Source organism: Sander lucioperca, chromosome 22 (genome assembly GCF_008315115.2).
Source record: "Sander lucioperca isolate FBNREF2018 chromosome 22, SLUC_FBN_1.2, whole genome shotgun sequence".
In the NCBI taxonomy this organism is placed as follows: domain Eukaryota; kingdom Metazoa; phylum Chordata; class Actinopteri; order Perciformes; family Percidae; genus Sander; species Sander lucioperca.
Window position 1 is genome coordinate 12,958,463 of NC_050194.1, and position 13,766 is coordinate 12,972,228.

Consider the following 13,766-nt stretch of genomic DNA (forward strand, 5'->3'; position numbering starts at 1 on the left):
TGTTAAATAGATACATGCATGCTATATCTATAGAGTTTTTTCTGCATGTCACTGTATGTCAATATTTATTTTTTGTTTATTTTGTAATTCATCCAGCATGCAAAAAATACATGTTCTCCTTATTTAAGTGTTATCTTCTTATATTTCATTTCTGTTACCTTTGTCTCATCAGGATTATATGCTTAAAAATAAACACATGTATTTATTTTACCATTACCAGATCAGTGTGTTTGTTTGAGATTTAACCTTAAACTGACAATTCAATATCGCCCTGTCCATCCATATGTCTTCTCTAATTAAAAGCCTTTTCATCCAGTATTGGAAGAAAAAAAAAATAAGGTCACAAATATGTCTTTTTCAAGAGCGTCACTTTATTTCCATCTTGGTATTCATCTGTCTGTTGCTGACAGATCCCAGGAAACACAGGTGTGTTCATTCATGTGTAATCTCATTTTCAGATGTAATGCAACACAGCTTACATCTTTAAATATTTATTGGCAGTGCCATATACAGTTCATATTTCATGGCAGCACATTAAGAAATATGAAAAAAGACAGTGGAAAACAAATGAATAGAGCTGAATTGCAATTGTATGTTTTAATTATACACCACACATTAAACTTTACATTGAAACATTAAAAAACTAGACAATACAATACTCAACAGATTAATGTTTGAATTATTGAGTTTCAAAAATGTAGACTACCTTTTAGGGCTGTCGTTTTGAGTGGGATCAGAAATGGATGTTTAAAGCCCCAATCCATGATTGGTGTACAGCCACAGCGCTGTTTCTGCTCCAATAGAGACTGTATACACTCTGCTACATGTGCCCAAATATGGAAAATGTGACTTTAGGGCAGAAATGGCACAGTTCACCCACTTGAGACTAGGCTTTGAAAGCATCATTTAAAACCTCTAATAAAGTAAACCTCTAATTAGCTAGAAAACTTAACTCACATACACACTTTTTTTTATGTTGAGCAGCATTTACCAGTACCAGAGTTTTTTTTTATCTTTATGGGTCAGATTAACAAGTACAAGTACTAAAAAAGATGATAGGAAAGTCACCACTATGTGCGCTTAAAGTTACAGATACCAAGCAGGGTAAAAATGAGGTCCAGTGTGAAAAGAATGAGATTCACATAGGTAAAAAATGCAACCATAAACTCTATGGCCCAGATACAGAAGCTGGGTGGACAGTCTTTGGGTCGAGGGTTGTTTCTGAACATAAAAATGGGCCACACAATAGCAGCAAATATGTACAGCACAACAGAGATCACCAGAAATATAAACACAAACCTGTCCAGGTTAAAGGGCAAACACTTCTTCAGTTTCTTGAGGATGTTGGTGGCTATGATTAGAGGGAGGATGGGGAAAGGAATGGCATATGCTATAATACACACAATCAGAGCGGGCTTGTCTCTGTAACCAGTCAGTGAGATAAAAATCATGCTGCTCACAAAGGCCTCCATGACCTTCCAGAATCCAGGCAGAGCAGCAAGGTAGCTCCCTTTCTTCTTGTCCAGGAATTTGTCCTTCACCACTTCAAGTGTGTAGACAAAGGCACACAAGAAAGCAAATATACTCACTATCCAGCCGTACAGGCATTGCCATTTCAGGCAGGCATAGAAGTTGGCATAAGTGATAGCGACAGAGACCGTCATGAGCGTAGAGGACATGGCCATCCCAGTGGTGAAGTCATCCCAGTCCATGCAAAACAAATTGAGTATTACATCGAGCTTGAACATCTCAATAATGGTGATGATGAGGGTCATGATGGGGCAGAGGGCCCAGGTGAACATAGCATAGTTCCAGTAGGTATGGGTGCTCCCTCCTCTGAAGGCACCCAAGACAAAGGTGACCACAGAAAGAATGATCTGGGCCATGTGCAGCCCGCCTCGGCCGGTTAACAGAGTAGAAGGAGAAAACACAGCCTTGGACAATGTGTCCTTAATACTATCAATTATTCCCATCTCTTTAAATGAGCTGAAGAGCAGTTAAAATGACTGTTATGTATGTCCTCACAGGCAGCTGCTACAAACTGGTTGAGGTGTGTCCAGCTCCACTTTCCTTGTGGTCTTTTACTGCTTTTCAGGTTTGCATATTATTCATGACACCGACTGTGTGTAGTGATAAATGTCTGCTGCTGCAGATATGAAATAACCAAAATGAGTATACTATAGGTAAAGAGGCATCAGTGAGGACAAGACACAGCAAAAGCAGATCTGCTTTGGCTCCCTGACTAATTAAGTTACCTCTGCTGTGTGCCCATCACTTCCTGCTATCAAATGCCATTTTATAAATAGGCCAGTGGTATTCAGCTCCTTTACTCTTAAGTAGAAGTACTAATACCACACTATAAAAATAAATAAATAATAAATGAAATAAAAACAAAAATAAAGTAAAAGTCCTGCATTGGAAATGTTACATAAGTAAAAGTATGTAAGTATCATCAGGAAAATGTACTTAAAGTAGTAAAAGTAAAAGTACTCAATGCAGAAAAATCCTCACATTTTGGAAACTGGAAACGATCCAAACAGTTCTGCCAATCAACTAAGTGTTTGTAGGTCTATATATTGTTGGGTAGTTACATTTATAATAAAACATTGTATTTTATAAACTATATGTGTTTTGTGTGCCAAAATCTTAATTTGTAAAGTAACTTGTAACTAAAGCTGTCAGATTAATGTAGTGGAGTAAAAAGTACAATATTTCCCTCTGAAATGTAGTGGAGTAGAAGTAGAAAGGGGCATGAAAAGAAAAGACTCAAGTAAAGTACAAGTACCTCAAATTAGTACTTAAGTACAGTACTTGAGTAAAAACTTGTAAACTCAGTTACATTCCACCACTGAAATAGGCTACATAAATGTACAAACTATGTCCAGACACATTCTATAAAACTCTACAGTTCAGCTGTTTCCCCCTTCCCCAGATCATCCGTAATATCATCTACAATGTACATTATTATATACTACATTTAGTTTTGTAATAGTTTTTGTTGCCCAAGCTTGTGAGAGGCACATTGAGAATTACCAGTCACCTATGCTGTGTTTATTATTGCTGCAGATTATTCTATAATATATATCTATTAGACTAATAAATTAATATTATATATATCTAGAGTGGTTTGTGTGAGTCGCTGGGTAACATTACATGGAAGTTATTGAGAAACAAAATCATAAATTTTCCATTAAATCATTATATGAAATGGAAAAAGTATATCCCATATGAAGAGGTATGTTCTGTGTAGTGTTACATGTTGGTATTATATTTGGGTCACTGGACCACATTACATGGAAGCTATTGAAAAACTGCTATTATTTTCTACTAAAAATATTTATGTCAAATGCATGAATTACACATAAGTAATAAAATAATAATAAAAATAAATTAAAAAGTAATACAATAAAAAGTGTGCTACATCAGACCAATTGATATGTGTGTGTGTATATATATATATATATATATATATATATATATATATATATATATATATATATATATATATATATATATATATAAAACTGTCACTAATATTGGCAAGTCAGCATGAAGGAATTGCAAAAACATCGATTTACGTTTCTGTACGGATATATTTATTTGTGACACTGTTTCAAGCTTCAGCTTTATGTGTTCCCCTTTCTTTTTTCTCGCGGCCAATTGTGATATATCTTCATTTAAAAACACACGAATTGTCCCATATTGTTGACGAAATTGTTCTCCATTCAGTTGACAAGCTGTGTATTCAGCAGGTCAGTTTGTTGAGCTGGCGCTCGTTTCTGGGGAAGGTAAATCGAAAGCACAAAGAGGAAGTTGTTGTCAAGTGTTGGTAGCACTGCTGTGTGTTAGTATCAAACATTTAGAAATATGTCTTTACTTTTCTCCTTTTAAAGCCGTAAACATTTAAAAACAACTCTGGAGGAAGCCGTCGCCTTGTTGGAACTATATCTAGTTGTAATGATAATTTCATTTTCTTGGGCTATTTATTTTATATTCGTGTCGAAGCCATTGATTGGGAAAAATTAGCCAACGTTAGCAATGGGTCGATGACACAGGCTGCACTGCACCACAAGAGTTTTACTGAACACCGCCCGGCTTCTTGCACTAGTGAAGGACTATAGAGGCCAAATGGATTTCTCCAAATTCCTGGATGATGACTTTGATGTGAAAGACTGGGTGAACGGCGCCTTCAAGGTGGTGCAGAAAGACGCGCCGGGGAAGGCAGACACACACGCAGCCACACTGGTCATGAAACTACAGCTGTTCATCCAGGAAGTCAACAATGCCATTGAGGGTAAGTAAACTGATGACGTTTTGCTTTAACACCACGTTAACAGTTTGTAGGGTGTTTTCTTTCGGCTGCACAAAGTGTATTTTGTCTTGCTGTCACCTAGTTTCCGGTGTCGTGCCAAGGTACTTATCCCCGCCAGGATTTGTATCCTGGAGCGCGTGTGCACTCAGAGAAGCGGAGTTTAACTGCTGCACTTCAAATTCACCTCTTAAATGGAACAAATAGCGTCGTGGAAGACTCGACAGGGTTTTCCAAGTAACAAGGGACTAATTTATCTACATAAATACGTTTATTTGTCTGTTACATTAAGGCGACGTGTGAATTGTTTAATGCGTCGCTTATTATTGTGGATTAATCGACAGTGTTTTCCTTACCCTTCACCATACCTAGAGACTGGCATGGTTTTATTTCAGTTAGCCTAATAGCTGGTTTGATTTGCATTGAGAGATGATTTTATGGAAAGTACCACATGCCAGTCTCTAGGTATGGTGAAGGGTATGTGATGATGTGGGGCTATTTTAATTCCAAAGGCCAAGGGAACTTTATCAGGATGCATAGTATCCTGGATCTATGAAATAACTGGCATTTAAAAATAAAAATCTGCCTGCCTCTATGGGAATTTAACATAGGGGTGTACTTACTTATGCCCCCTGTATTTTAAGGAAAAACATTTATTTATTCACAATACATTATTCATTCACAAAGAAAATTGGTGCCCTTAAAGGTTGGAGTTTTCCAAATTTTTTTAATTAAGGCATTAAGATCAATTTCCAAAAGATGATTTTTTATTCCTCTTTTTTAGTCAATTTTAGCATGGGTTCATAAACTTATGAGTGCCACTGTAAGTGATCGTTTTGGAGGATGTTATTTGTGTGGTGACGTTGAACTGTAATGCACCCAAATTATAGAAACACCTGTCAGTTGAATCAACACCTCGAAAACATTTTCAACAAAAACGGAACAATACAACATTCACAAAGGTAGGATATATTGCAGGACTGTTCTATTAGAATGCATTTATTTTAACTGGTTGTACCTAATAAACTGGCAACTGATTGTATAGCATAGTATATACTTTACTTGAATTATGGTGACAATGAAACCTCTAAGATGTAGAGAGGATTGTACAAAATCACACTAATCTATTAGGAGCAGCATTAAGTTTGATTTTTGCTGTTGTTGAAACCCATACCAAAAAGGACTGCATGGAATGACTTCAGGCAATTTCTTCTTCGAATGACACCAACTGTGATATGATATAATGTTATGAAAGTTATACTTTTCTTGTTAAGTCCATTAACTGAAATACTTTTGTTTTTTATGTGTAGAGAGCAGTAATCAAGCCCTTCAAAATATGCCCAGAGTGCTGCGAGATGTGGAGGCTTTGAAACAGGAGGCTTCTTTCCTCAAGGAGCAAATGGTTCTGGTCAAGGAAGACATCAAGAAGTTTGAGCAAGACACTGTGCAGTCTATGCAGGTGTGGCATAAGTTCAATCGCTATGTCATTACTCCGTCTATAGCATATGCATACTTGAAGTAGATTCAAAAACAAAGATACAAATCTACATTGACTCTCAAAGTGTTTACCGAATGTTATGTCATTAGAATAATTTCTTTGACAATAAGCACTGTAATAGTCAGAGCCTGACAGTGGCATAAAATGTGCAGGGTGCTCTCAGGATATTTCTTAGGTATGACTTTCATATTGTGTGGTTCCTACTCACCAGGTCCTGGTGGAGATAGATCAAGTGAAGAGCCGCATGCAGGTGGCAGCTGACGCTCTGCAGGAGGCGGACAAATGGAGCACACTGAGTGCAGACATTGAGGAGACCTTCAAAACACAGGTATACATGCAAGACATCACCACGGGACTCCTGAATAATGTTCGAGGAATAGTTCCAATTGAGGTGTGCAGGACACCAAGGCAATGGCCCCTCACAGACTCAAGCATTTTTCTAGGCAGTTGATTTGAACTGATTCAATTTAGTTCAAAAAATATTCAAAGAAATGACATTGGAATATTCATATTTCTGATACAGGGTAATTAGTGTGTTTTATCGTCTAACAAATGATGATAGAATATTAAGATATTTCTTTGTGGACATTATCATCATCTTAAATTTGTTCTCTTCCTTTTCCAGGACTTTGCTGTAATTTCCTCGAAGCTGACCAGCATGCAGAACAGTCTGGCCATGTTGGTGGACACACCAGACTACTCTGAAAAGTGTGTCCACCTGGAGGCTCTCAAGAACAGACTGGAGGCCCTGGCCAGCCCACAAATAGTTGCAACTTTTAATTCCATGTCTATAGGTAAGAACCTTTTAATATTAATTTCTTTCTTTGTCTTGTGTTCACTGTACTTCACTTCTAGTGGTATACTTACACAATGTTTCCACATGTTTTCTTTGCAGACCAAGCCAAGCTGTTTGTTAAAGTCTTCACAGAGATAGATAGAATGCCACAGCTCTTTGCCTACTACTACAAGTGTCACAAGGTCGGTGCCACAGCTCTCCCTTACCTTAATAAGCCATCACAAAATCATATTCTCTTATGTTTTACCTGTTTGGAGTAGGAATGCTCTAATGTCCATTTGTGAGTGACTGTCTGTTTTGGCGTGTCCAGGGCCAGTTAGTGAGCATTTGGCAGGATCTCTCTCAGAGCGAGCTCAGTCTGAATCAGCAGCTGTCCGAATTCTATGACACTTTGCTCTCCTCTTGGCACTCTCAACTACAGTGGAGCAGCCAGGTGAGACGCACCACAGACCCAAGACCGATCCAACAATGTTAACACACGATTGGAAAGGGCTGGATCAGTAATTAAAAAAAATAATACCAAGTCAAGTCAGTCAGAATGCTCTTTTAATTGTTTGCATATCCCCTACTGTAACACGTAACAGGTGTTCAAGAACCCGTATGAGGTGGTGACAGTGTTGCTGATCCAAACTCTGGGTGCTATGGTCCCATCCATCCCTGTGTGCCTGAGCACGGCCATGGAGCGGGCTGCCCAAGAGCAGCGCCTCGACACACTGCTCGAACTCCATCACACCACGTCCACCTTCGGACACAGCCTGGAGGCCGCCATGCTGCCCCACCTGGGTCTGTGCATTGACAAGCCGTGACAGTAGATACTTCAGATGTGGGTGAAGTGTAGGTCCTTATGTTCTGTCTTGTGTTTCCTCCCCAGGTGAGAATAATCTGCTGAAGGTGAATGAGCTGGTCTGTGCGCTGTATGACCCCTACAAACCTTATCAGCTGCAGTATGGAGATCTGGAGGAAGCTCACCTCCTTATCCAGATCAGTGCTGTACCTTTGGTTAGACACCACACACACACACACACACACACACACACACACACACACACACACACACACACACACACACACGTACGTGCGTACGCACGCGTGCACACACAAAATAGTAGATTTATTAAAACCTTGCCACAACTTTCTGATTCCCTTCCAATTTTTTATTTTCTCTGTTTGTGCAGCCCCTTGTTTCAAACTCTATATTCTCTCCTGTCTTTAGGAGCACGGGGAGGTAATTGATTGTGTGGAAGAGTTGAGCCACTCGGTTGGCAAGTTGTTTGGCCTGGCCAGCTCTGCTGTGGACCGCTGTGTCAAACTGAGTGATGGACTGGCCGTGTGTGGCCTCCTCAAAGCCCTCAAAGCCCTCTTCACCAAGTAAATAAATGGCCTTTATTGTCAAAACAGTCATAGGCCACATAAGATGTATTACTTTGCTTTATTAATAGAAAAAAAAAATTGCCTAATGTTTTTTTTTTTTTTTTTTTTACTATATGTAGACATTACTTTATTTGACTTCTGTAGCCAGCTTTAACATTGTGCTTGTTCTAGGTATGTGTCTGACTTCTCTACAACACTGCAGTCAATCAGGAAGAAGTGTAAACTGGAGGATACGCCAAGTTCATCTGTTTTCCAGGAGGACTGGACAGCCTTCCAGAACTCTGTCAGGTTAATGTTTTTGACATTTCAGTGCACAGGACAGATTTTTGTAATACTTGTCGGACCAAGGCCCTCTCACGTAGGCAACGATGGAGAAACCTGGCGGAGGATGATTGGGAGGAATTGCCTAAACCTAAGTGGTGCTTTGTTGTTGGACTTCTGTGATTGGCCATAACAAACACCATGTGCAAGCATAGGGCCAAAATGGATGGATAGATGAACAGTTTTATGTTTGATTTTGCAGGATTATTGCCACTTGTGGAGAACTGCTTAGACAATGTGGAGCCTTTGAGCAGCAGCTGTCAAACAAGTAAGAGAGATGTTTATACTTTATATTTCATTATGTTCTAGTTGTTTCGCCCTAAACCATTCCCTTTGACATGTAACTCATAGGGCACTCTATTAATAAGGCACAATCTCAAATTTAAAGGAATTGCGTTTGTTGTCTGAATACAATCAATCCTTCCCATAGGATCCTGGGCACTGCAGGTAAGTACTTGTCAGAGTCGTATAGCCCACGCAGCCTGGCGGGCATCCAGGAGGCCAGCTCCACAGAGAGGAAGAGCGCCACCAAGAACCCCTGGCAGGAATATAACTACCTCCAGAGAGGAAATATGGCTGAATACAACAGCCTGATGGAAGTCCTCTACTCCCTAAAGGTATGGAGCAGGGCTTGGTGTCGGAATGACAATAGATTTTGTTGATGTCCTATGAAGAGAACTGAAACTTGTTCTACTGTTGCATGTTATCAGGTGCTTTATAAAGGACCCTCTGCAGCTGTTAATATGCATCTCTTTCCCCTTATCTTGCAGGAGAAGGGCACAGGTAACTCCAGCCTTTTAGCAAAGCCCAGAGCAGCTCTGATCAGACTCAACCAGCAGGCCAACCAGCTGGCCTTTGACTCTGTCTTCCTGCAAATCAAACACCAGCTCTGCCTCATCTCCAAGATGGAGGTGATTCAGTGTCAAGTTACTACATGATTTGATTTGATATAGGGATTAGCACGATATGAGAGCATTTCTGAGAGCTTTTGGACTGCCTTTCCTCATGTGCATTTAAGTGTTGGATGTACTGTGTCTACTTTAATCTCACCTCCTACTGTTTGCTTCCTGCATCTTGTTTGTGTTCAGAGACAAGAGGCCCCTGGTTTTGGAGAGAGCTACACGGAGGACCTGCCTAATTTCAGCCTGTCACCGCAAGAATACATTACAAATGTTAGTCAGGTTTGGCTTGGATATACATCATGACAATCAATTAATTACAATTGATATGATCCATATGGGCAGTGCAGATCAATACAAAAAACAACAGGACTTTCCTCATAAGATGAAGTCAAACTAGCAGTCTTTTATTCACATATTATTGTTGTCCCTTCCAGATAGGGCAGTACCTGATGTCTCTGCCTCTCCACTTGGAGCCATTTGTGACTCAGGAGGACCCGGCACTAGAGATGGCCCTACATGCCGGGAAGCTGCCTTTCCCTCCAGAGCAAGGTTTCTGGCCATCAACCCTGATTCTCTTCTCAATCTAACACTCCACTCTGTTCCCCTTTCTCTCTTTATTTCAGCTTTCTTTCCTTCTACTAACCCTTCCGGTATATTTCTTAAGCCTCTGATTTGTATATCATTTCTGTAATTATACAAAATAAGCAAATTTGATTTGCAAATTAAAAACAGTGCTGACTTAATATGAATATTCTATTTGAAAACGGATAAGTTAAAGGTCAAATCAATCCTCTTGGACTGCAACCATGGCAATGGAAACTCAAAAAACAACAATTTGCAATTTGATACACGCATAACACGACATTAGCTTGGTAGACAGAAGGTTTGTCTGGGTCAGAAATCTGTGATTGTATTTATTATTAAAATGTTTCTATACACTCCCAAGAGCATGATGCAGCATTAAAAAAGAAAGAAAAGAGAGCGCAAGCTTTTTTGGGGGAGCGCAAGCTCAACCAGGTGAGCCATCCGGGCACCCCAGATAGCGCAAGTTTGATGTAAATCAGTTTTTGGTAGTATTTAGGGCAAATGATGATTGAAGCAGGATAATACACCCAGAGATACACGACAAAGTAACATCCAAGACATTAAACATTAAGACAACTGATCTATTGTGAAGCCAAAGAGCTGAGAGGTCAAATTGTTATCAGCGCAAATGTGCCATGGTACTGTACTTTTTTACTTTTTTGACAACCTTTTCTGTTCCACATCATTTTATCCTTTATCCTCCATCTCCAGCTTCCTCTTTGCCCCTGACACTCTATATTAAATCCCATTCTGTCTAAAAAAAAAAAAAAGTATCTACATCACTAGTGCTGCAGCTATCGGTTATTTTAGTAATCGAGTATTCTACCGATTATTTCATCGATTAATTGGATAAGAAATACTTTTCAAAACTACAAAAGAGGTTTCCTTTTTTCGAAAAAGCAACCTTTTTTATTGCCTAAATTGCATACAATAACAGGGATAGATGCTAATATTTTTAAGCACGGGCCGCACGGGCCACCAAGCCCCTTATTCTGTTGGCAAAAGTACATTTTTGGTGGCCCAAATGTAAGTCTTTTTCGCCCCCTTCCCCTTCTTGCCTCTGGCTCTTTGCACTGGATATTCAAAAGAGCTGTTCACTAAGCCCAGGTAAATGTGACTGTACAAAGCTTACAGCAGGGCTATTCAACTACACTGTTCTGGGGGACACATTTTAAGAAGGCTAATACTGAGTGAGGAGAAAGAATAAAGAATGCATCACCGGCGTGGTCTGGTGACGTCATTCACGTGCATATTAAGTAGCCATTAGGTTAATGCTCTAGCGGGGAGGGGCTGGTTTGTCTCCGGCAGCAGCTAAGTTTACAGAAATTTGTCAAAATGTCAAGATAGCAGGTAGCAAACTAATAAACGGTTAGATTACAAACCGGAAGCTTTCGTTTTAGCTTGTTTGTAAAACATTGCTATTTGCAGAGTAGCATGCTGTAGGCTAGTTGTGTAAAACAGCGCGGTGGACGAGAGCAGCAGACGTTAGTTAGCCTACCTTGTGTCGGGTTCGTTCCGTGGAACGGATGAGTAGACTGGATGTTTTCTACAGAGCTGCAGCTTAAAATGATCCCAAACTTTCTGTCGTTTTCTCTTGCCTGTCTCTTCTCTTAACCCCTCACTATTTTCGCTGTCTTCCTTCATTTTGTAATCTGTGCCGTCAGTCTTGTGTCCAGCGTCAGCCCGTCGTGCGCTAGTAATAATCATCCGTGTGGAAACACAGTGAGCCGTACAACGTTAGTTATACATTGATTAAACGAAGCTTCGAGGCAAAGAATTTTGCATCGAGGATTTTTAGTAATCAAATTATTCGAGTTACTCGAAGAATCGTTTCAGCCCTATACATCACTATCCTCACACCTTATCTTTACACCTTGTAAACTGACTCACTTTTGAAACATCACCTTCCTTCTGTCTCAGGTGACGACCTTCCCGAGCTGGACAACACCGCAGACTACTGGCTGGGCTCCATTGCTCGGGCAACCATGCAGACCTACTGTGATGCCATTCTGCTCATTCCCCAACTGAACATCCATTCCACCAAACAGCTGGCCACGGATATCGGTACAGTAACCAGAACGCCGCCGGACGGACACACGTAGTTATAAATTCCTTATGATGGTTAAGCAGAGCAACGACACTGTTATTCATGCTCACGAGGAACGATTCAGTGAAACGTGACTCCCAGTTGAGCTAATGTGTACTGATGACTCCCGTTCCTGCTCCACAGACTATCTGAGCAACGTGATGGACGCTCTGGGCCTGCAGCCCTCCCGCACCCTGCAGCACATCGTCACCCTGCTGAGGGCCAAGCCAGAAGACTACAGGCAGACAGCCAAACTGCTGCCTCGTCGGCTGGCCTCCACCATCGCTGCTGTCCGGTGCATCGACTACTAACACCGAGGGAGAGGAAGATGGACTGTCGGTGCAGTGGCTCTCAGAGCGGCACCTGGGACTTGCAGGCATGTTTGAAAACTACGAAGAATGTGATATCAATAGTAGCTGGTTTACACATTACTGTCCTTTTTAAATCTCAAATTTGTGGCTGCAGCGTTTTAGGATTATAGTCCTGTCCATTTATAATGGCATTTATGGGAATGTTAAGAGATTAAAATCAGGGTGGTTGAGACTTTTTAATACTGATTATTGTTGAACTAAATGTGGCTTTGAATGATCAACGGGGACAATGCCTTTAAGTCAAAGCGCCTTGACTATAGATCTTTAATTTCTGCTTTTGTTGTTGTTACTGATGCATCTATAGAGGAACTAACAACATGTACATCAGGGGACGTGTGAGAGCATTTGAAAATCTATATGACTGATATATTTGTTGTCTATTATTTGTCATACAACTATAATTAATCTGTGATATTAAATTAATATTAAGGTAATATTTCAGATAGATAGCTATTGTTTTCTGTTAACTGAGCTTCACATTCAGCAGTTGACTTCAAAAATGAAGGTGAGTGTTCTCTCTCTCCCTTTCTCTCTCTCTCTCTGGTTGCAGTTTGGGCTGGACAATATGAATATTCTCCATGTGGACATTCTTCCATATTTCTCCATGCAGTATCATGAAAATCTGTACATAAAACATTGACATAACACTAAAATGGAGCCTATTGTGTTACTTTTGATCTATCTATTTTATTGCACTGGATAAAATAGGGGGTTGAATGAGTTTGTAATGTAATCAGTCTAGTTTAATAAATGTATGGCCTTTTCTGCTAAATCCTTCTTTAGTAATCCCACATCGGTCGAACTGTGTGTGTCCAGTGACTCAAAGGTTTTAGCCTCTTTTATTTTACTGATGTTGAATGTATTTCGCACCTTCAAGTCATGAAAATTGGCATGTCTGTCACAGTCAACTGTCAAAGGAATAAATGCAGAAATAGAAGACTTTACTGTAACAAGGGTCTTTTAAGAGTTTGGAAGTGGAAAACTGATGTTTTTTTTCCCACTATTTTAAACTACAATAATATTAGTGCTGAAAAGATTAGTTTATTTAGATAATTTTTTTTGATAATTGATTAATCATTTAAGTAATCTCTCAAGCAGAAATGACAATCATTTCCTAGTTCCAGCGTTTCCATTGTTGCTTTTCAGTCTTTGTGAAGTTTGAATATATTTTGGATTTCTATACTGTTGGTCCGACTAAAACAATTTGAATATGTCACCTTGGGCTTTAGGTAATTTTTCATTGTATTAAATGTTAAAGTGCTTATATTATGCTTTTTGGCTTTTTCCCTTTGCTTTATTGTGTTGTATATCTTTTTTGTCCACGTTATAGGTTTACAAAGTGAAAAAGCCCAAAGTCCACCCCAAAGGCACTTACCATCTCCAACAGAAAACACTGTTCACAAACTGCTCCAAACAGCTCTATTGTAGTCCAGCCTTTACTTCTGTGACGAACGTGCGTCACTTTGTTACACACGTTATATGCTCGACTAGCACGGCACACCCTCATGCTCTGCAACTGACTAGCTA

The 13,766-nt window shown here is 39.8% G+C and overlaps 2 protein-coding genes across 2 annotated transcripts; one reads left to right on the top strand and one right to left on the bottom strand.

Moving 5' to 3' along the window:
• Positions 1–965: 965 nt before the first annotated feature.
• On the bottom strand, positions 966–2,143 carry LOC116061269 (myeloid-associated differentiation marker-like protein 2). The gene has a single exon (XM_035997181.1). It carries the CDS (start codon positions 1,971–1,973, stop codon positions 1,071–1,073), a length of 903 nt encoding a protein of 300 aa, XP_035853074.1. The 5' UTR covers positions 1,974–2,143; the 3' UTR covers positions 966–1,070.
• A 1,523-nt stretch (positions 2,144–3,666) lies between these two features.
• Positions 3,667–13,004, top strand: cog7 (component of oligomeric golgi complex 7). Its single transcript, XM_031315043.2, has 17 exons — positions 3,667–4,294; positions 5,620–5,768; positions 6,019–6,135; positions 6,433–6,601; positions 6,703–6,785; positions 6,914–7,036; positions 7,188–7,386; positions 7,475–7,602; positions 7,817–7,971; positions 8,146–8,262; positions 8,498–8,563; positions 8,726–8,912; positions 9,066–9,206; positions 9,384–9,467; positions 9,632–9,746; positions 11,703–11,846; positions 12,013–13,004. The coding sequence occupies exons 1-17, from the start codon at positions 4,129–4,131 to the stop codon at positions 12,177–12,179; spliced, it is 2,310 nt and encodes a 769-aa protein (XP_031170903.1). The 5' UTR covers positions 3,667–4,128; the 3' UTR covers positions 12,180–13,004.
• Positions 13,005–13,766: the final 762 nt, after the last annotated feature.